The following is a 16,736-nucleotide window of genomic DNA, read 5'->3' on the forward strand; positions in this document are numbered from 1 at the left end:
TGGTATTTTGTATTCATGCCCACTTTTGGCAATCTGATTGATATGCGTAGTTTTGCTCTATCAGGAGTGACTGACAGTTGCTATTAGCAGAATAGTGCTGCATTGTTAATTCTGCCACACGTCGTAGTTCTGCAGGAAATTTCTTTTTGCCGGGCAATCTCTTAATCCTGATAAGAATTGCTGTGGAAGCAACAGCGCAGAACTCAGTTTCCCAAACTGCATCTTGCAGTTTCACTACTTCCATTCTTGCATTGTTCAGGCTATTAGCCAACGCTTGCAATATCCCAAATATGGTCATTTGCCTGTCCAGTTCACCTAATGGAATCTGCACTCTTTCTAGGTTGTTATTTATTGTGTGCATGGTATTTCACATGTACTACACTGATTCCATAGTTAGCTCCTGTACTACATAGACATTATTTAACAGAATCTACTCCGTGTTTGACAGCTGCATAGTATGCTATTCCACTATTGTTTTAGTAGGTGTCCGATATTACCTGTACTTGCTCCATTGAGTTCTTCATATTTTGTGTGTCACTGCTATCCACCGTGCCAAACAGCTTTCCTTCACTTCCCTCCACTATCCAACCATTCTCTTTTCTTCATACTAGTGTCTGTGGTACTACCTGTTAAATGATTCAGCTGTGGCCTCAATTTACCATATGAGAGTAATTCTTGGTACTCTTATTTCCTCTGGAACTAACTCACTCACACAATCTAGAGAACAATGTTCTAGAATTTTGAGGCTGGCTCTGAATTGTATTCAGTACTCCTCCCCTGACGAAGTGTTGTCATATCAAAGTTATAACGATCCTCCTGCCTAAAATTGGCATGCCACCTAAAAGAAAGGAATCATTATCAGTTCTCTCTCTCTTCTGGAAATGCGTAAACATGGGAAAACTGTAAAAATAACTTCATCTCTTCTAATTTCAAATAGGGGAGAAACAAAATTTCTAAACCGCATGATACATATCACACCAATAAAAATTATAGTAACACTAAGAAAATATTTCTAACATGAAGACCTTATCACAAACTATTTATCCCAATTTCTGAATGTGTATCCCATTAAATAAAACCACAGTAATATGTTTTACAACCAATACATGAGAGGGACTGCAAGAAAGTTTTCTATAAGAGCCAATCAGCCACTGTTTTCATTTGCTTGCAGTATCAACGGAAATTATGCATCATATTTTCAACAACACTAGATTAAGTGATAATTATTTGAGAAAAACCGCCAGATTTTTGCCATGGTGCTAATTGCATAAATCTGGCACCAGATGAATTTAAAAAGCACCAGATTGTAACCCTAACTCGACCAACTGCGTTTTCGCTGCTGTGAGCTGAGTCCCAACCAGCTGAAATGGTGTATGAGCAGTTATGATCATTTCTGTCTGTGTGTGACCCCGTGTCTTTGCAAATCCCAAAGCTGTCAATCAAATGTTCAAAAATTTTAGATGGGAAATAATTTAAAGACAGTACTCTCTGTGAGAATCGTCATCAGTTCTCACAAGTTACATTTATTTACCATTATATATATAAAGATATATGTGCAGGTGAAAGTAATAGAATGAACTATGTAAAAGCAACTATTACCATGTACAATGGAGACAATAAACCCTGAAAATTAGTTACTTCTTATTATTGTGTATAATTCACAGTTCTGAGCATTTCTCCACTTCACTAACAACTAAACTTCCATCTGTTACATATTATAATATAGTTTAAGTTGGAACCAACAATGCGTTAAGACCATGAGCTCATGAACACAATAAGTTGCACATTCCTCATCAAGTATACAGAAAAATTAAAAGTATTCAGAAGCATGCAACTGAAATCTTTGCTTTGAAGAGCAGTTACTATTTCGAAATGAATGCATCAGATATCACTGCTCAAAGTAAAAGTCTGCTTCGAAACAATCTGAAAAGGTACTCCCCATATGCAGTTTGCGTGCACCCTTGTATAGAGCAAGATGATCTCCAAATTGCAATGTATACAAGAGGTTTTCATTCAGATGGGCATGGCTAAGCAGAACAAGAGGATAGGAATATATGGACAGAGAGGGGTGGTAGAAAGAAATGGACTAGAAGAAGATTGTAATAAATAAATACCTGAGTAATCCTATGTACTTAACTGGTTATCTATGCAATTACAGGTAAGTATTGTTAACAAACAAACAGCTTTTTTAAGTAAGTATTTTTATCAAACAGTTAATGGGAAGTTCGATGAAAAATACTGTTTATTTCATAATTTTTCAATAAATTAGAATATTTAGTCCAATTCATAACCTGAAACAGTCAACTTTAGAATTTCGTAACTATTATTTTTAGTGTTTAAACGGAAAGTGGAATCAAGATTGTGAAAGTTAAAATTCGTTAATTTTAGAACCAATGTGAAATTATTATTAAATTCTAGAAGTTTTTGTTAGTGTACAGAAACGATTTTATACGAATTACAAATGAGTGCAAACAAATGACAGTGTGAAAGAAGTACATTTGTATCATTAAATACGACCAAAAGATGTTAAAGCATCAACTTTGCCTATGTGAGACGGTATGAGTGTGTCTCCAGATACCTCGAGCAATGTGCATTATGACAAATGAAATCATGAACATACATTAGTGGAATCAATGTGTTTACATCTAATGTACTTGCAGCAGACTGAAATCGGAGGAAAGAAGATAATGCGTAATGAATGGCAACATCAATGACAATTTGTTCCATAAGTGTGTAAATATACTTTCTCCTTAGAATACTATGCACAGAGGAAATTTATATTATCAGTCATTCATGAACAGTGAAATTTCATCCTTCACCAATAGTTAAAAGCTGCTACTTACATATGTAGTATATGTCTCAAACTTATCATTGCATGGGCATATGAAAGACATGGATTTTCACCACCTTTGCAGCAGTAGTTGGTGATGGGTTAGGTTTTTGTTTACAGCATGAAATGATAATGAATAATCAATCATTTCATTAAAAAAGCAACAGCCTTAAATATAAGTATTCTATGATATAGAAGTTAAACTTATTTGTCTGTAGATGAGTTTTTACTAAAACAATGTGGTGCCTTAGTTCTACTTAGTCTGCTGTGTGAAGCGTGTACATAATTATGGAATTCGTCTATTCATCTTCAAGTGGGATTTTAAGGCACTTTTGAGTTCAGTACCTTCAAATGTTCATCTTCATTGAGACCATTTAACACAAGACACTTTGGCATGAAGTATGTGCATCCTTTTTTTTCCACCTACCCAGAATGCAACATTTCTCGTGCCTTGGCTCTAACGTCACACTTTACATTCATCTACAGTCCACACTACTGGTGAAGTAGTGATGTCACGTGAGCCTGAAGCTGGGTACAGACAGCTCCCAAGATGGTCACTCCTTAGCGCACTCTTATCTTATTAGCATTTTGACCACATGTGTGTTACTTCAACCAGTATTACTCCAGCACTAATAAGAATTAGCCAAAACTGAATTAAAAAAAAAACTTTTATGCTCTTGACAAGGGTTAGTATGTAGCAAGCATATTCTTACATCTGTCTAAGGCATTCTGATACGGTTGACCATAGGATGCCACTAAATAAGTTAAAATCATTAGCAGGGAGAGATGTAGTTAATGACTGTTTCGGATCACACTAGCAAATAGGGTACAAATATATGAGCAGTTTAACTTCAGGTATGACTCAGCTTATGGTGAAACAGTTACATGGGAGTAACACACAGTGAGGTATTTGGACCAACACTGTTCCCAATAAATATATATATAACAACATAACCAGTAGTGCTAGTCATGAAGAAAGGTTTCTCTTTGATTACAGAAACGTTGTAGTCACTGAATGAACAAGAGAAATACTTGCAGGGAAAGCAAATCAAACCCTCAAGGAAGTTTACAACTGGTCAGTATGCATCAAAGCTAAATTAAACATAAAAGCCATGAATTTCAGTTTGAACGGAAAAAACACTTCACTGTATTTGCTAAAAAATTTCTTGCAGTGCATACTGGTTATCAAAAATGTTCAAATGTGTGTGAAATCTTATTGGACTTAACTGCTAAGCTCATCAGTCCCACGCGCACACGCGAACGTCTGCCGGAACCAGCCGCACAGTCCATGACTGCAGCGCCTTAGACCACTCTGCTAATCCTGCGCGGCTACTGGTTATTAGTTAAAGCAGTGTGAATACAAATAATTGCAAATTGAATGTCATGGTTCTGTAGCACAAAGAATTGGCATAGAACAGCAGTATATTACATCATCTCATACACTCAGCCATATACCTCGCAGCCCTCTTATATCCACAGACTGTGCCACTGCACGTGTGACCACAGATAGGCCTACACAAAGACTACCGATGTTTGATAGTAATGATCTGTGCATATATTGGATTGCTTTATGATGGTATATATACATGCATTATTAGGAACTGCACTGTGGCGACCTCTCTTCAAGTTGAGTAAGAAAAACACCTGATCCATTCTTTGCCTGAACAAACCACCATCTCGCTTTATTAAATTCTTTGCCTAACAAATTTCCACTGTTTCCTTTAGCACAAAGTCCCATTAACATTAAGTCACCTCTAGAATTTCGTCATCATTATACATTAAAGTGTGACCAGTGTCTATACAGTGCTCTGCCACAACCCATTAATTTGGCTGTAAGATGAATGTACTTTGAATGCTACGTGCATCTTTCATCTTTCTGAGTTTTGCAAGGTATCTTGTAAACAAGTGATCCTTAATGGAAACCAAAGGTGTTGTCATTAGTGGAAGGCTTTAATTTGCGCTTTGTGGGGCTGTGTCCTAAACTTGCGAATGTACCATGTGTGGCAGGGAACACATGAATTTAAATATGTCAACTCGTTCCTAAAATCTTAGTACCTTGCATGTCAGTTGATAGTATTCATTCATTTCAAAAACTTTCAAGTGTGAATGCTCATCCTACAGATTACTCATCAGCAATGTTATGTGCTCTGTGAGCCAACATTCTGAGAACACCTATTGTCTGAGAAAGGTAGTGGTCATCCAGATCCAAGATTTGTGTAATTTCGCTTAATCACTGCAGGAAAATACCACGACGACTCCTTTGAATGGGCAGAGCCTATTTCCTTACGCATTTCCTAATCTGAGATTGTGCTCCGTCTCTAATGACATCATTGTCGACAGAACACTGAAAGCTAAAAGATAGTCGAAATTATTTAAATGTAAATACAATTCCATATGACTACTTCTAATAAACTGTATGTCACACAGTACACTCGTCATTGTGATGAGTCACCCTGTTCGTGAAAGGAAAACAGCTCTCCTTTCAATTTACATTGCAAATTTAATATTTTGTGGGTGAAATTTACACTATGTGATCAAAAGTATCTGGACACCCACAAATACATATGTTTTTCATATTAGGTGCATTGTGCTGCCACCTACTGCCAGATACTCAATATCAGCGACCTCAGAGCCATTAGACAACGTGGGAGAGCAGAATGGGGCACTCCGCAGAACTCACGGACTTCAAACTTGCTCAGATGATTGAGTGTCACTTGGGTCATACATCTGTACATGAAATTTCCACTCCTAAGCATCCATAGGTCCACTGTTTCCAATGTGATAGTGAAGTGGACACGTGAAGGGACACATACAGCACAAAAGGGTACAGGCCGACCTCGTATGTTGACAGACTGTTGACAGACTGTCGACAGATGAAGAGGGTCATTATGTGTAATAGACATCTATCCAGACCATCACATGGGAATTCCCAACTGCGTCAGGATCCACTGTAAATACTATGACAGGCGGGAGGTGAGAAAACTTCGATTTCATCGTCGAGAAGCTGCTCATAAGCCACGAATCACGCCGGTAAATGCCAAACGACGCCTCGATTGGTGTAAGAGTCGTAAACATTGGACGATTGAACACTGAAAAAGCGTTGTGTGGAGTGACGAATCACGGTACACAACGTGGCGATCCGTTGGCAGGGTGTGGGTATGGCGAATGCCCAGGGAACATCATCTGCCAATGTGTGTAGTGCCAACAGTAAAATTTGGAGGCGGTAGTGTTATGGTGTGGTCGTGTTTTTCATGGAGGTGGCTTGCACCCCTTGTTGTTTTGCTTGGCACTATCACAGCACAGGCCTACATTGATTTTTTAAGCACCTTCTTGCTTCCCACTGTTGAAGAGCAGTTCAGGGATGGTGATTGCATCAACATGATCAAGCACCTGTTCATAATGCATTGCCTGTGGCAAGGTGGTTACAAGACAATAACATCCCTGTAATGACTTGCCTGCACAGACCTTGACCTGAATCCTATAGATCGCCTCTGGGATGTTTTGGAACGCTCACTTCATGCCAGGCCTCACCGACTGACATCAATACCTATCCTCAGTGTAGCACTCTGTAAAGAATGAGCTGCCATTTCCCAAGAAACCTTCCAGCACCTGACTGAACGTATGCCCACGAGAGTGGAAACTGTCATCAAGGCTAAGGGTGGGCCAACACAATATTGAGTTCCAGCATTACCAATGGAGAGTGCCACAAACTTTTAAGTCATTTTCAGTCAGGTGTCCAGATACTTTTGATCACATAGTGTGTTTAGTTTAAAAAAATTCATGTCATTCCTCCTCACCATAGAGGCACACTACAAAGATGTCCTTAACTTATCTACAAACAAGCAGGGTCCAGCACCTTTTACTCAGAGTCACTTGTAAACAAACTGATCAACAAGGGTGACAAGGCTCTGTCCAGAGCCACACTATCACTGTTGAAAAATACTTATTAAATAAAAGTATGTCTAGATCACAATATATTTAAACAAATCTGTAATCTCTTTATCAGAGCTTTTGCTAAAAGGAGAGAGAGAGAGAGAGAGAGAGAGAGAGAGAGAGAGAGAGAGAGAGAGAGAGAGAGAGAGAGAGAGAGAGAGAGAGAGGGGGGGGGGAGGGAGGGGGGGACCATAATAAATAAGGAAACCACATCAAAACTTAATAATGAATCATAATTATATATATGATGAGCATACTTTCTGACAACCAGTCTTTAAAACAAGGGTATGTTTTTGCCACTGTCATATTTGGAGAGTGAATGTTACTCACTATTGGTCTCATAGGAATCCCTTACTTATGGATTTTTGGGACTTCTAATCTGGCTCTTGTTTATCCAGGGTGCATGCACAATGGCATGGTCCTTGTGTTTAAAAGGATGGAGGAGTCCTTTAGCTTCAGTCCACTGGCTCATTCTGAAGATATGTCCTAAGTAACAGATAAAGAAAAAGGTAGTTTATGGTTGCACAGCCAAATTCTTATAAATCAGATTGTCATCAGCTTTTTGTGCCATCAGAATTGTATCATCAGTGTGTAATAGCCTGATACTTTTAGTTACATATTATTCATATGTAGTCTCAATTTTTATCTCTGAAATTTTTTCATGGGAACAAGAGTGCAAAATTAAACAATGAACTTCAAAAGAAGACTAAGAATAGTAACAGAAAGATAGGAATCAAGCTTATTGTAAAAATCTTTTCCTAGTACTTGGGATAACTATACTATGTAAATATATTTTCCAATCAGCTATAGAAGTGGAAAATAGTCTAGATAATTATTGTACCAACAGCCTTATCCATGACCACAGAAAGATATCTAAACTTACATTTAGCGACAATAAACATAGAATTCGAAACAGCACGTTCTACCAAGAATAAAATTACAAAATAAATTGGCAGAAGGAGATAAGGAGGTAACAAAGTTATCAAAAATAGCATTTAGAAAGTATCTGTTGCACAATATGCTCTATACAGTGAAGGGTTTATTAGAGAAGTCAGTAGGGTCTGATGAAAATTTAACGTAAGTAAATAACAATAAAACATCTCTTAATTCGTAAGACAGTTTTCCACAATTTATTTTTCTTTTGTGGAAAGTCTTAGACCAAACCTCTCCAGTGCATGTTACTAACATCTCATCCTCTTTCTGAGCTCAACATCTCGTTAATTCTTGTGGGATACTGACTCAATTTTTCAGACATGTAAATTGAAAGTTGTGGTAGACAAAATGGAAAACATTCATTGTCATGTTCCTTGTAGTGTGAATGCTGCGCATTATAAAATTGTGTGTGTAATGTGTACAGTTATCAGTACTGGGAAATTAATGTAGTGTAGCAACAACTTTTTACACTATTAGGTAAGTTTTCTGCAAGAATATGTAAGCAAAACTGAACGAGGCTGCATTGCTTTAATTGCACTTATTTTGTATTCGGAAGGATGAAATCTCCACCAGGCCACCATGAATTCCATTTTTCGTTTTTTCATTAAATTATTTCTCGAAAGTGTGGTGATGGTAGCTTCTGTAAGGCCACAGGCGATGAACTTTCTATTGTTAGTCAAACTAGAACCTTAAGTAAGTTACATATACACACATATGGAACTGCTTTTATTCTGTAAGTCATATACCAAGGCATGTCGAATCTCCTTGTAAAAGTGATCTGTGGGAAAAATTTGGACATTAAATACGTAAAAAAACTTTTATCTGAACTTGACATACATGTCAGAAACAGTGCCTCAGCTTTTTAACTGAGTTTAGATACAATTTTACAGACTTATTTATGAGTAGATATTTCTTAACAGCCATGATCTACGCAAGTGTATCTGAGTAGCTCTCGTCCAGGAGAATTTGTCGTTCTAATTGCTGGACGTAGAACCGTGCCGACCAAAGAAATGAGCCTCCATATGGCAGATACCACAGGCCACGTGAACAGCCCTTCTAAGGCTGGTTGAGCACTTCGAAGTTGAAGCGGCAGTTCTCGTATTCGTCGATGTACTCCTGGCCGGGCTTGCCGTCGCAGGAGGGACCCAGGTAGTGGATCAAAGCGAAGTCGTGGCATTCCACGTTGCCGTTATTGTTGCAGTCCTGGAACAACGATGCCGTGAGTGCCATAATATTTACTTGTAAACAAACTAATGTTAGCAACAAAGCTACAATCGGAAAATCTTTACAGTAGCACTTTGAATTAAGGGTAGTGATAGTGCCTAGAAAGGCAAAGGGAAGTAGATTTTTCTCATTTAATCGACAATGATTCCAGTCTCAAATCCTATGCCAATGCACTCAACGTGAATGTAGCTACTATGCTTATCAATGAAAAGGTACCCCTAATACCACGCCACTAGCTATGTGGAAACTTAGAGAGGTAGGCCACAGGACATCAAAGCAGCACATGCAGCGTGTTAGTTGCTACATGACTGAAGCTAATTCCATTCCTACATGCCTATACATTTAATTTGGAATATACGAACCTTTTTTATTTGCTGCATATCCTTTTTCGTCCCTAAACTATGTATTTTCAGTTAGTCATTGTGGACCTAATAGCTTTCTTTTATGGGGAGAGGGGATCATAAAAAGAGTTTCTATACTTCGTTTAGGAAAGCTAACATATAAAAAAATCTGACGGAAGTTTTGCATTAGCTAGTTTTTGAAAACTGAACAGTTATACTTTCTACACTGACACAGCAATAACAATGCCTAACTAATTCACACTAGCGAAATACCCCTTCATTCTTCGTAAGCAGCAATTTACCCTGTTAATGTCAAACAGCCAGTCTGTAAATGAAAAAAAAATGCGATCTTTAAATTGTGGGAATTACTGCAGTCATATCTCAAGATACGAATCAGATTTGACACGTTAACTAATCACTGCTAGGTATGAAGGAAGTGGTCACTGGGAAAAAGGGTCTAGTGCAGCAGGGGATACAACCCGTCGGCTTTGAACAATGACGTCATTCCTTAGTCATAGATCGTAATGTCTTCACTTCGAGGCATAGATAATAAAGCAGTTCTGTGTTCTAATAAGCACTATCATTAAAATAATTGAATAAAATAATTGAATGTAAATGTAAAAGCGATCGCTTGATATTGGGTGCATCATTAAACGTGTGACTTAATTAACCTAATTATTTGTTTCAAGATATTGCTTAATAAAGTAGGATCAGTTTATTCTATCTCGTGAGATTTTTTTTTAAAACAGCCAAAAAACACTTATTAGGTAATGAAGGAAGCTGCTTAATAAAGTAGGATCAGTTTATTCTACCTCGTGAAATTTTTGTTTTAAAAAGCCAAAAAACTCGTATTACGTACTGAAGGGAGCTAGAACACTAAGAAGAATCGCTTCTCGGCTTTTGACAAGATATTGCTTAATAAAGTAGGATCAGTTTATTCCATCTCGTGAGATTTTTTTAAAAAAAAGTCAAAAAAACACTATTGCTTAATAAAGTAGGATCAGTTTATTCTATCTCGTGAGATTTTTTTTTTAAAAAGCCAAAAAACGCTAATTAGGTACTGAAGGGAGCTGTTTAATAAAGTATGATCAGTTTATTCTATCTCGTAAGATTTTTTTTTAGAGTCAAAAAACACTTATTATGTACTGAAGGGAGCTAGAACATAAAGAACAATCGCTTCTCGGCTTTTGACAAGATATTGCTTAATAAAGTAGGATCAGTTTATTCTATCTCGTGAGATTTTTTTTTTAAAAAAAGTCAAAGAACACTTATGCTTTTGACAAAATCAATGTTTATCCCTCTCGCATTCCTTTGTTTCTCAACATTCTCCTCAGCTCTTTCATCTCTGTAATACATGCTCTCTGGCGACTTGTGACGTCATTGTTCAAAGCCGACGGGTTGTATCCCCTGCTGCACTAGTCCCGGGAAAAAGAATGTAACTGTCCGAAGACTGAACTCAAGGTCTTTGGACTGGAAATCCAGCACTTAGCTACTAACAAACATCCTGAAGTATTGCATTAAATACGCACTAAATGAGTAATTTCGACTACGTTTGTGGGCCAACTAATAAAATAATCCTGTGATAATTGTTTGGTAGTAACATTGTGGTTTTTATATTCGTTCTTGTGCAACAAAAACACAAATTGTACTCTGAAACGCTGAATAGTCGAACAATAGTAGACAACGAAATCTTATTGTATAGGCATTTCTAATGTATTATCCCAGCACAAAATACTTTATTCACGCAGAAAGGAATACTTTATTTCCACAAACCACCTTCACGATTTGCGTCTTCCATGTTAATTTTAACCACCAACTGTCTGCGTCTTCATTTATCGGACATACTAGCGCTATGAAGTCAAGTTCATTACAATTTTTGCAATCAATAGTGGAACAATCTGGATTTGTCCTTAAAAATTACGAAATTCATAGTAGTTACGTTTTTTATAAATTACATGGATCAAAATTTAGTCTACAGAAAGTGGTGTGGAAATCAAATGGAGAAATCATCGCCGCAAATTCGACTTACATCATGATTCTTTTACCGAAGCTAAATTAAATAACATGAACAGAGTGCACGAAGATCTACTTTATTTCTGCATTCCAGTAATTATCTCACGAAACATGTGTTGGGGTTTGAGCGCTATGTTACGCTCATATCCCAACAGAGCTGTTCCTTGAGTTTCTGGACCTGTGTTGAAGTTGGAAATGTTTGTATGTTTTTATAGGAGACGGTTCTGGTTTCTTTCATCGGCACTTGTTCTTGATTACGTTAGTTCCTTTCAGGTGTTGACTACGCTGTCGGATGCCCAGGGCGGCAAATCTAAATGAGGCCTGCTGTCTACTTAGAAATTGGTGTATTTGTGTTTAAAATTTGTAAAAAAAAAAAAGAACCAGTATAATGGCTGATAAGAAATAGAGTGTTTATAATACGTGTTCTTATACTGTAGGAATTGTTATACATACTGCTGAAAAACAATACCCTAAAAGGACTGATTAGTTGCACCATGGTACAAAGCGTGATTGAGGGGTTATAATGTTACCGATTCATTTACCACGGTCATGGCTCTCAGGATGCCTGTCTGTGCGTCCTCTGATTTTGCAGGCAGTAGCTGTGCTGAGTTTAGAGGTTAACAGTGTTTGCAGCATTCATTCTAGGATACAACGATGTCCCATCGACGAGTTCGTTCTCGTGTTGAACAGTGTCCGCTATTTGAACGTGGCCACATTGCGGGCCTGTGGGAAGCTGGAAGAACGTATCGACGGATATATCGTGCTTATCTTCCGCAGTGCACACTAACTGAATTGTAATGAGCGCTCCAGCGAGTATCAGACAGTGGGTCCTACAACTAATTCCCATCTTGATGTAGAAGATGAGAACGAAAAAAATATAAGTTCTTTGCGATTCCAAAACTGATGATGCTAGAGGGAACACATGAGAATGCATGAATTCGAAAAAGATTTAAGGAATGACGCGGCACTATCGTAACCTTGAACCCTGGACAACGCAGTATCCAATCCATGTTTTTCCAGCTACTGTTCAGTACCTAACTGTATCCTCTGCTGTCCTCTACATTTAGTTTGCATACGTATGGAGCCTCTAACCCCAAACCGCCATAGATTCACTGAAAACATTCTGGCCTTCGTTAGGGATTTGATTACAGATTCTCTGGTTCTGGTGGGCTCCAAACGTCGCGGCTGCCGAATGAATCTGTGCCATCTTAGTTTGAGGCAAAACATGGTTGATAATTTCTACACAATCCAAGTAAATGTAAACGGCACGTTGCATCACAGCTGTTTGCTCGATATTGCTAATTATGTCTCTGGTGAGACAAATTTCTGCAGTTCGTTAAGATAGTTGAATATTAATGCGTTTAAGACACGATGATGCTGTTCTGCAGTGCCACGTCAAACTTTCCTTAAAACACTTATCTGTAGCTCGGCACGTCTTGTTTCAACGCTAAGCGTGCTGATGTTACCATTAATTAACCTGGTTTCCAGAAACTGATGATAATGAGCGTGTTTGTTTCGGCCTTCCCAAAGACTGAGACAAGCATTAAGGCTTTCTTCCACGTTCGTGTTAGCTCTTAACTGACTGCTTGTAGAACTTCACTTGCAACGAAATTGATCCAAATATCGTTACCACAGCCACACCATCTGTAATTAACACTGTCAAAATTTCGCATCGCGGTGCCAGTAACATTCCTATCCAATTCGACCGACCTTTCGTCACCAGTATCGATAAAATTCCTTGTCCACCTACACGGGCTCTTCATTTTGTTAGTGATAGTTCGATGATCTACTATTTACTTTTATTATTGTCTGTTTTACTTTCATTACTTTTTATTTCTCTGTAACCTCCTCAACATAGATACTATTCTCACTATAGTTTGAACAAGTATCTTCGTTTAGCACTTCTTGTCTGCCCTAGTACTGTGCATTTGAACACATTTGAAGTAAGGTGGAACTCCGTGCACAGTTAATATCTGTATATGTGGCTTCTTTCAGATATGTCCAGAAGAACAGACTCCATTTTTGATCCAGCAGCCACTCCGAATTAGGACGCAAATGAATTACAGACATGGGCAGCGAGTGGGCATTGATGGAAATAAATGGGGAAGTTATACCGATAAAACCTCACACTGTAAGAGGGAACTACAATGGCCATAAAATTACAAATTGTTGACAGAGAAGAAAGGAAGAAGGCGGAAGAAGAGAGGAGGGAAAGAAAGTAACTAGAATGGGGCATGAAGGAAGAAGCACAGGTAGACAAGAGACACTCAAGATAAAACAGACCCCATTAAGAAAGTAGTGGCAAGGCAGAGGGCAGGGATGAACCACCAAGCCCAGTCGAAGCCAGTCCAATCAGGGCGAAAGGGGGAGCAAGCTGGCCTGCCATCCCCTCCACCACTGATAAGGTTGAATGTCCCAACCTTAAATAAAGCGATAAAAATCCCCATCATGAAGAAATCGTAAAAATACATCAGCAGCTGTGGCATTGTCAGCTAATGGCACAGGTAGCGAGTCAGGAAGGCTAAAAGTCTGTCACAGGGCGGCTGAGTCGGGACATTCCAGTAAGAGGCGAACCGCAGCCAACACTGATCCACAATGACAGAGAGAGGGGTCCTCACAACGGAGGAGATAACCGTGAGTCAGCCAAGTATGGCCAATGTGGAACCGGCAAAGGACGACAGAGGCTTTACGAGAGGCCCATAGGAGGACCGCCACATAGTTTTAGAATCCTTTATCGCCCTGAGCTTGTTCGGTGAAGAAAGAGTGTGCCATTCTACATTCCAATGTCCTAAATCCTGACAACATAATGCCGAGGAAAGGTACATTTCTGGAATTCCAATAGCAAGAGAGGGCCCATTAGTAGCCAATTCAGCCAGTCGATCGGCACGTTCATTGCCAGGGATCCCAACATGGCCTGGGGTCCCAACATAGCCTGGGGTCCAAATGAAATCCACTGAACGTCCACGTTGATCAAGGAGAGAAAGGGAGTCCTGCATAGCTATGACCAACGGGTGGTGAGGGAAGCAATGGCTGACAGCTTGCAAACTGCTCAAGGAGTCACCACAGATAGTGAAGGACAGTCCTGAGCAGAAGGGGACATGGTCCAGTTAGCACAAGATGGCTACCAGTTCTACAGTAAAAACACTGACGCCATCTGGCAAGGAACAAAGTTCCATGTGTCTCGCATAGGTATTAGCATAACCAGTGTGACCAGCAAGCATGGAGTCATCAGTATAAGTCTGAACCCTGGAACTGAGGAGACGACAGAATTGGTGGCAAAGGGCCTCCAGAGGGACAGAATCCTTTGAATTGATGGAGAGATCAAGACAGCTGTGGTCGAGAGACACACGATGCAGGGGTACATGTGTGAGCAGAGAAATGAGGCGGTGAAGGGAAGTGTTGGAGCTCAGAAAAGAGCGACTGAATGTGGGCAGCCATTGGTAAGCCCACACTGTGGCCGCCGCTGCGGGAGGTTGATTTTCATGTATGAATAAAGGAGACTATAACTAGGGTGCTTTGGGGTGCAGCGAATTCAGAGTGCGTAAGATATCAGCTGTTGTTGGCACAAAGCTCGCAGTGGTGGAATCCCCGCCTCTGCAAGAAGGCTAATCATGGGGCTAGTCCGGAAGGCACCACTCGCAAGTCGTACGTCACAATGGTGGATGGGGTCCCTGGGCCCCCTGTAGATGGCGCCCACAATGGAGGAAGTGATGTAGATACAAAAATCGTCAGCATACAAAGAGGGGGACACTGTCGGCTCAGCAGCCGCCACCATTACATTAATGGCGACGAGAAAGAGGCTGGATGCTCAGCACAGAACCCTGTGGACTGTGGAGCCCCATTTTCTTGCCGATGGGAAGTGCTGTAAGAGGAACCAACTTGGACCCTGAAAGAGCGACAAGAAAGAGTTATGGATAAAAATGGGCAGGGCGCCACGAAGGCCCCATTCGTGAAGGGTGGTGAGGTTGTGGTGGAGCCATGTGATGTAGGCTTTATGCAGGTCAAAGAAGACTGCAATGAGGTGTTGCCAATGGGCAAAAGCAGACCAGATAACACAATCCAGTGGGCCAAGTTATTCACCGTAGAGCTGCCACAGCGAAAACCACCTTGAGTCGATGACAGAAGGTCGCAGGATTCAAGGATCCAAAACAGCCACCAACTCACCAGGCGTTCAAGGAGCTTGCAGAGGGTGTGGGTAAGGCTAATTGGATGGTAGCTGTCCAACTGAAGAGGTGGCTACCCAGGCTTCAACACAGGAATAACATTGCTTTCCTGCCACTGGATAGGAAATACCCCCCTCACTCCATGGACAGTTGGAAAGGGTCAGTATACGAAAGTGGCCAGCCATCGATAAGGGCTGGAGCATTTGGTTATGTATATGATTCAGTCCAGGAGCCATGTTGGGACAAAGGGCGAGGGCGCTGGCGAATTTCCACTCGCTAAATGGGGCATTATAAGGCTCCAAGCAGCGAGAAACGAAAGACAAAGGCAGTCGTTCCGAATGCTCTTCCAGGAGAAGGAACGTGGGCAGAAACTGTCGATGCAGAGGCTTGGGCAAAGTGTTCAGCGAAATGCTCGGCGACAAAGTCCGGATGGGTAAGGGCAACACCATGCACAGAGATTCCTGCAACGCCAGTGGGAGGACGATGGCCAAAAATTCGCCTGAGTTTCGCCCAAACTTGTGAATAGGGGGTGTGTGGTCCTATGGCAGCCACATATCGTTCCCAGCAAATCTGTTTCTGAAATTTGATTAGGTAATGGGCCCAGGCGAGGAATCGTTTAAAGACCAGAAGGAGAGCAGTAGAAGGGTGCCACTTGAAACATTGAAGAGCACAATGGCGGTCTTTTATGGTTGCAGGAATTTCCAGAGTCCACCAAGGCACCATCTTCCGATGAGAGGAACCTGAGGGAGAAGAGATGGCTGAAACAGCTGCAGAAAGAGTGTCAGCAGTCAAAGTCTGTGTAGACTCATAAATACTATGTGTTAGTACAGGGGGGATTGTAGCAGAGGAGAAGGCACCCCAATCAGCTTTAGAGAAGGCCCACCTGGGAGAGTGACTGAGCAAGATCTACTAAAGGAAGGTCAAAACAATCAGGTAATGATTGCTGTCACATAAGTCATCGTGGACACCCCAGTGAATGGAGGGAAGAAGGCCGAGACTGCAGATGGAGAGGTCTATGGCAAAGAAAGTGCCGTGTCCCACACTAAAGTGTGTGGAAGCGCTGGTGTTTAGGAGACAGAGGTCAAGCCCAGTCAGAATAGCTTCAACTGTCCTGCCCAGAGTAGTAGTCGTGTGACTACCCCAAAGAGGGTTGTGGGCATTGAAGTCCCCTCGAAGCAGGAAGGGAGAAGGGAGTTGCTGAAGGGTGGTTAGGACAAGGGATGTGGGCAGCCTGTCAGGTGGGAGGTAGAGATTACAGGTTGTGATTGGAGTGGCCAGATAGACCCTGACATCAATTGC

General features: G+C 40.5%; 1 protein-coding gene across 1 annotated transcript in view; it reads right to left on the bottom strand.

Annotated features, from left to right (window-relative positions):
• Positions 1 to 8,573: 8,573 nt before the first annotated feature.
• The window catches only part of LOC124595306 (invertebrate-type lysozyme 6-like), a 66,259-nt gene continuing 58,096 nt past the window's right edge, over positions 8,574 to 16,736 (bottom strand). The window contains exon 4 of the mRNA XM_047133993.1: positions 8,574 to 8,899. Within this exon, the coding sequence (XP_046989949.1) occupies positions 8,753 to 8,899 (147 nt within the window). The 3' untranslated portion in view covers positions 8,574 to 8,752. The remainder of the gene's footprint in view (positions 8,900 to 16,736) is intronic.

Source organism: Schistocerca americana, chromosome 2 (genome assembly GCF_021461395.2).
Source record: "Schistocerca americana isolate TAMUIC-IGC-003095 chromosome 2, iqSchAmer2.1, whole genome shotgun sequence".
Taxonomy (NCBI): Eukaryota; Metazoa; Arthropoda; class Insecta; order Orthoptera; family Acrididae; genus Schistocerca; species Schistocerca americana.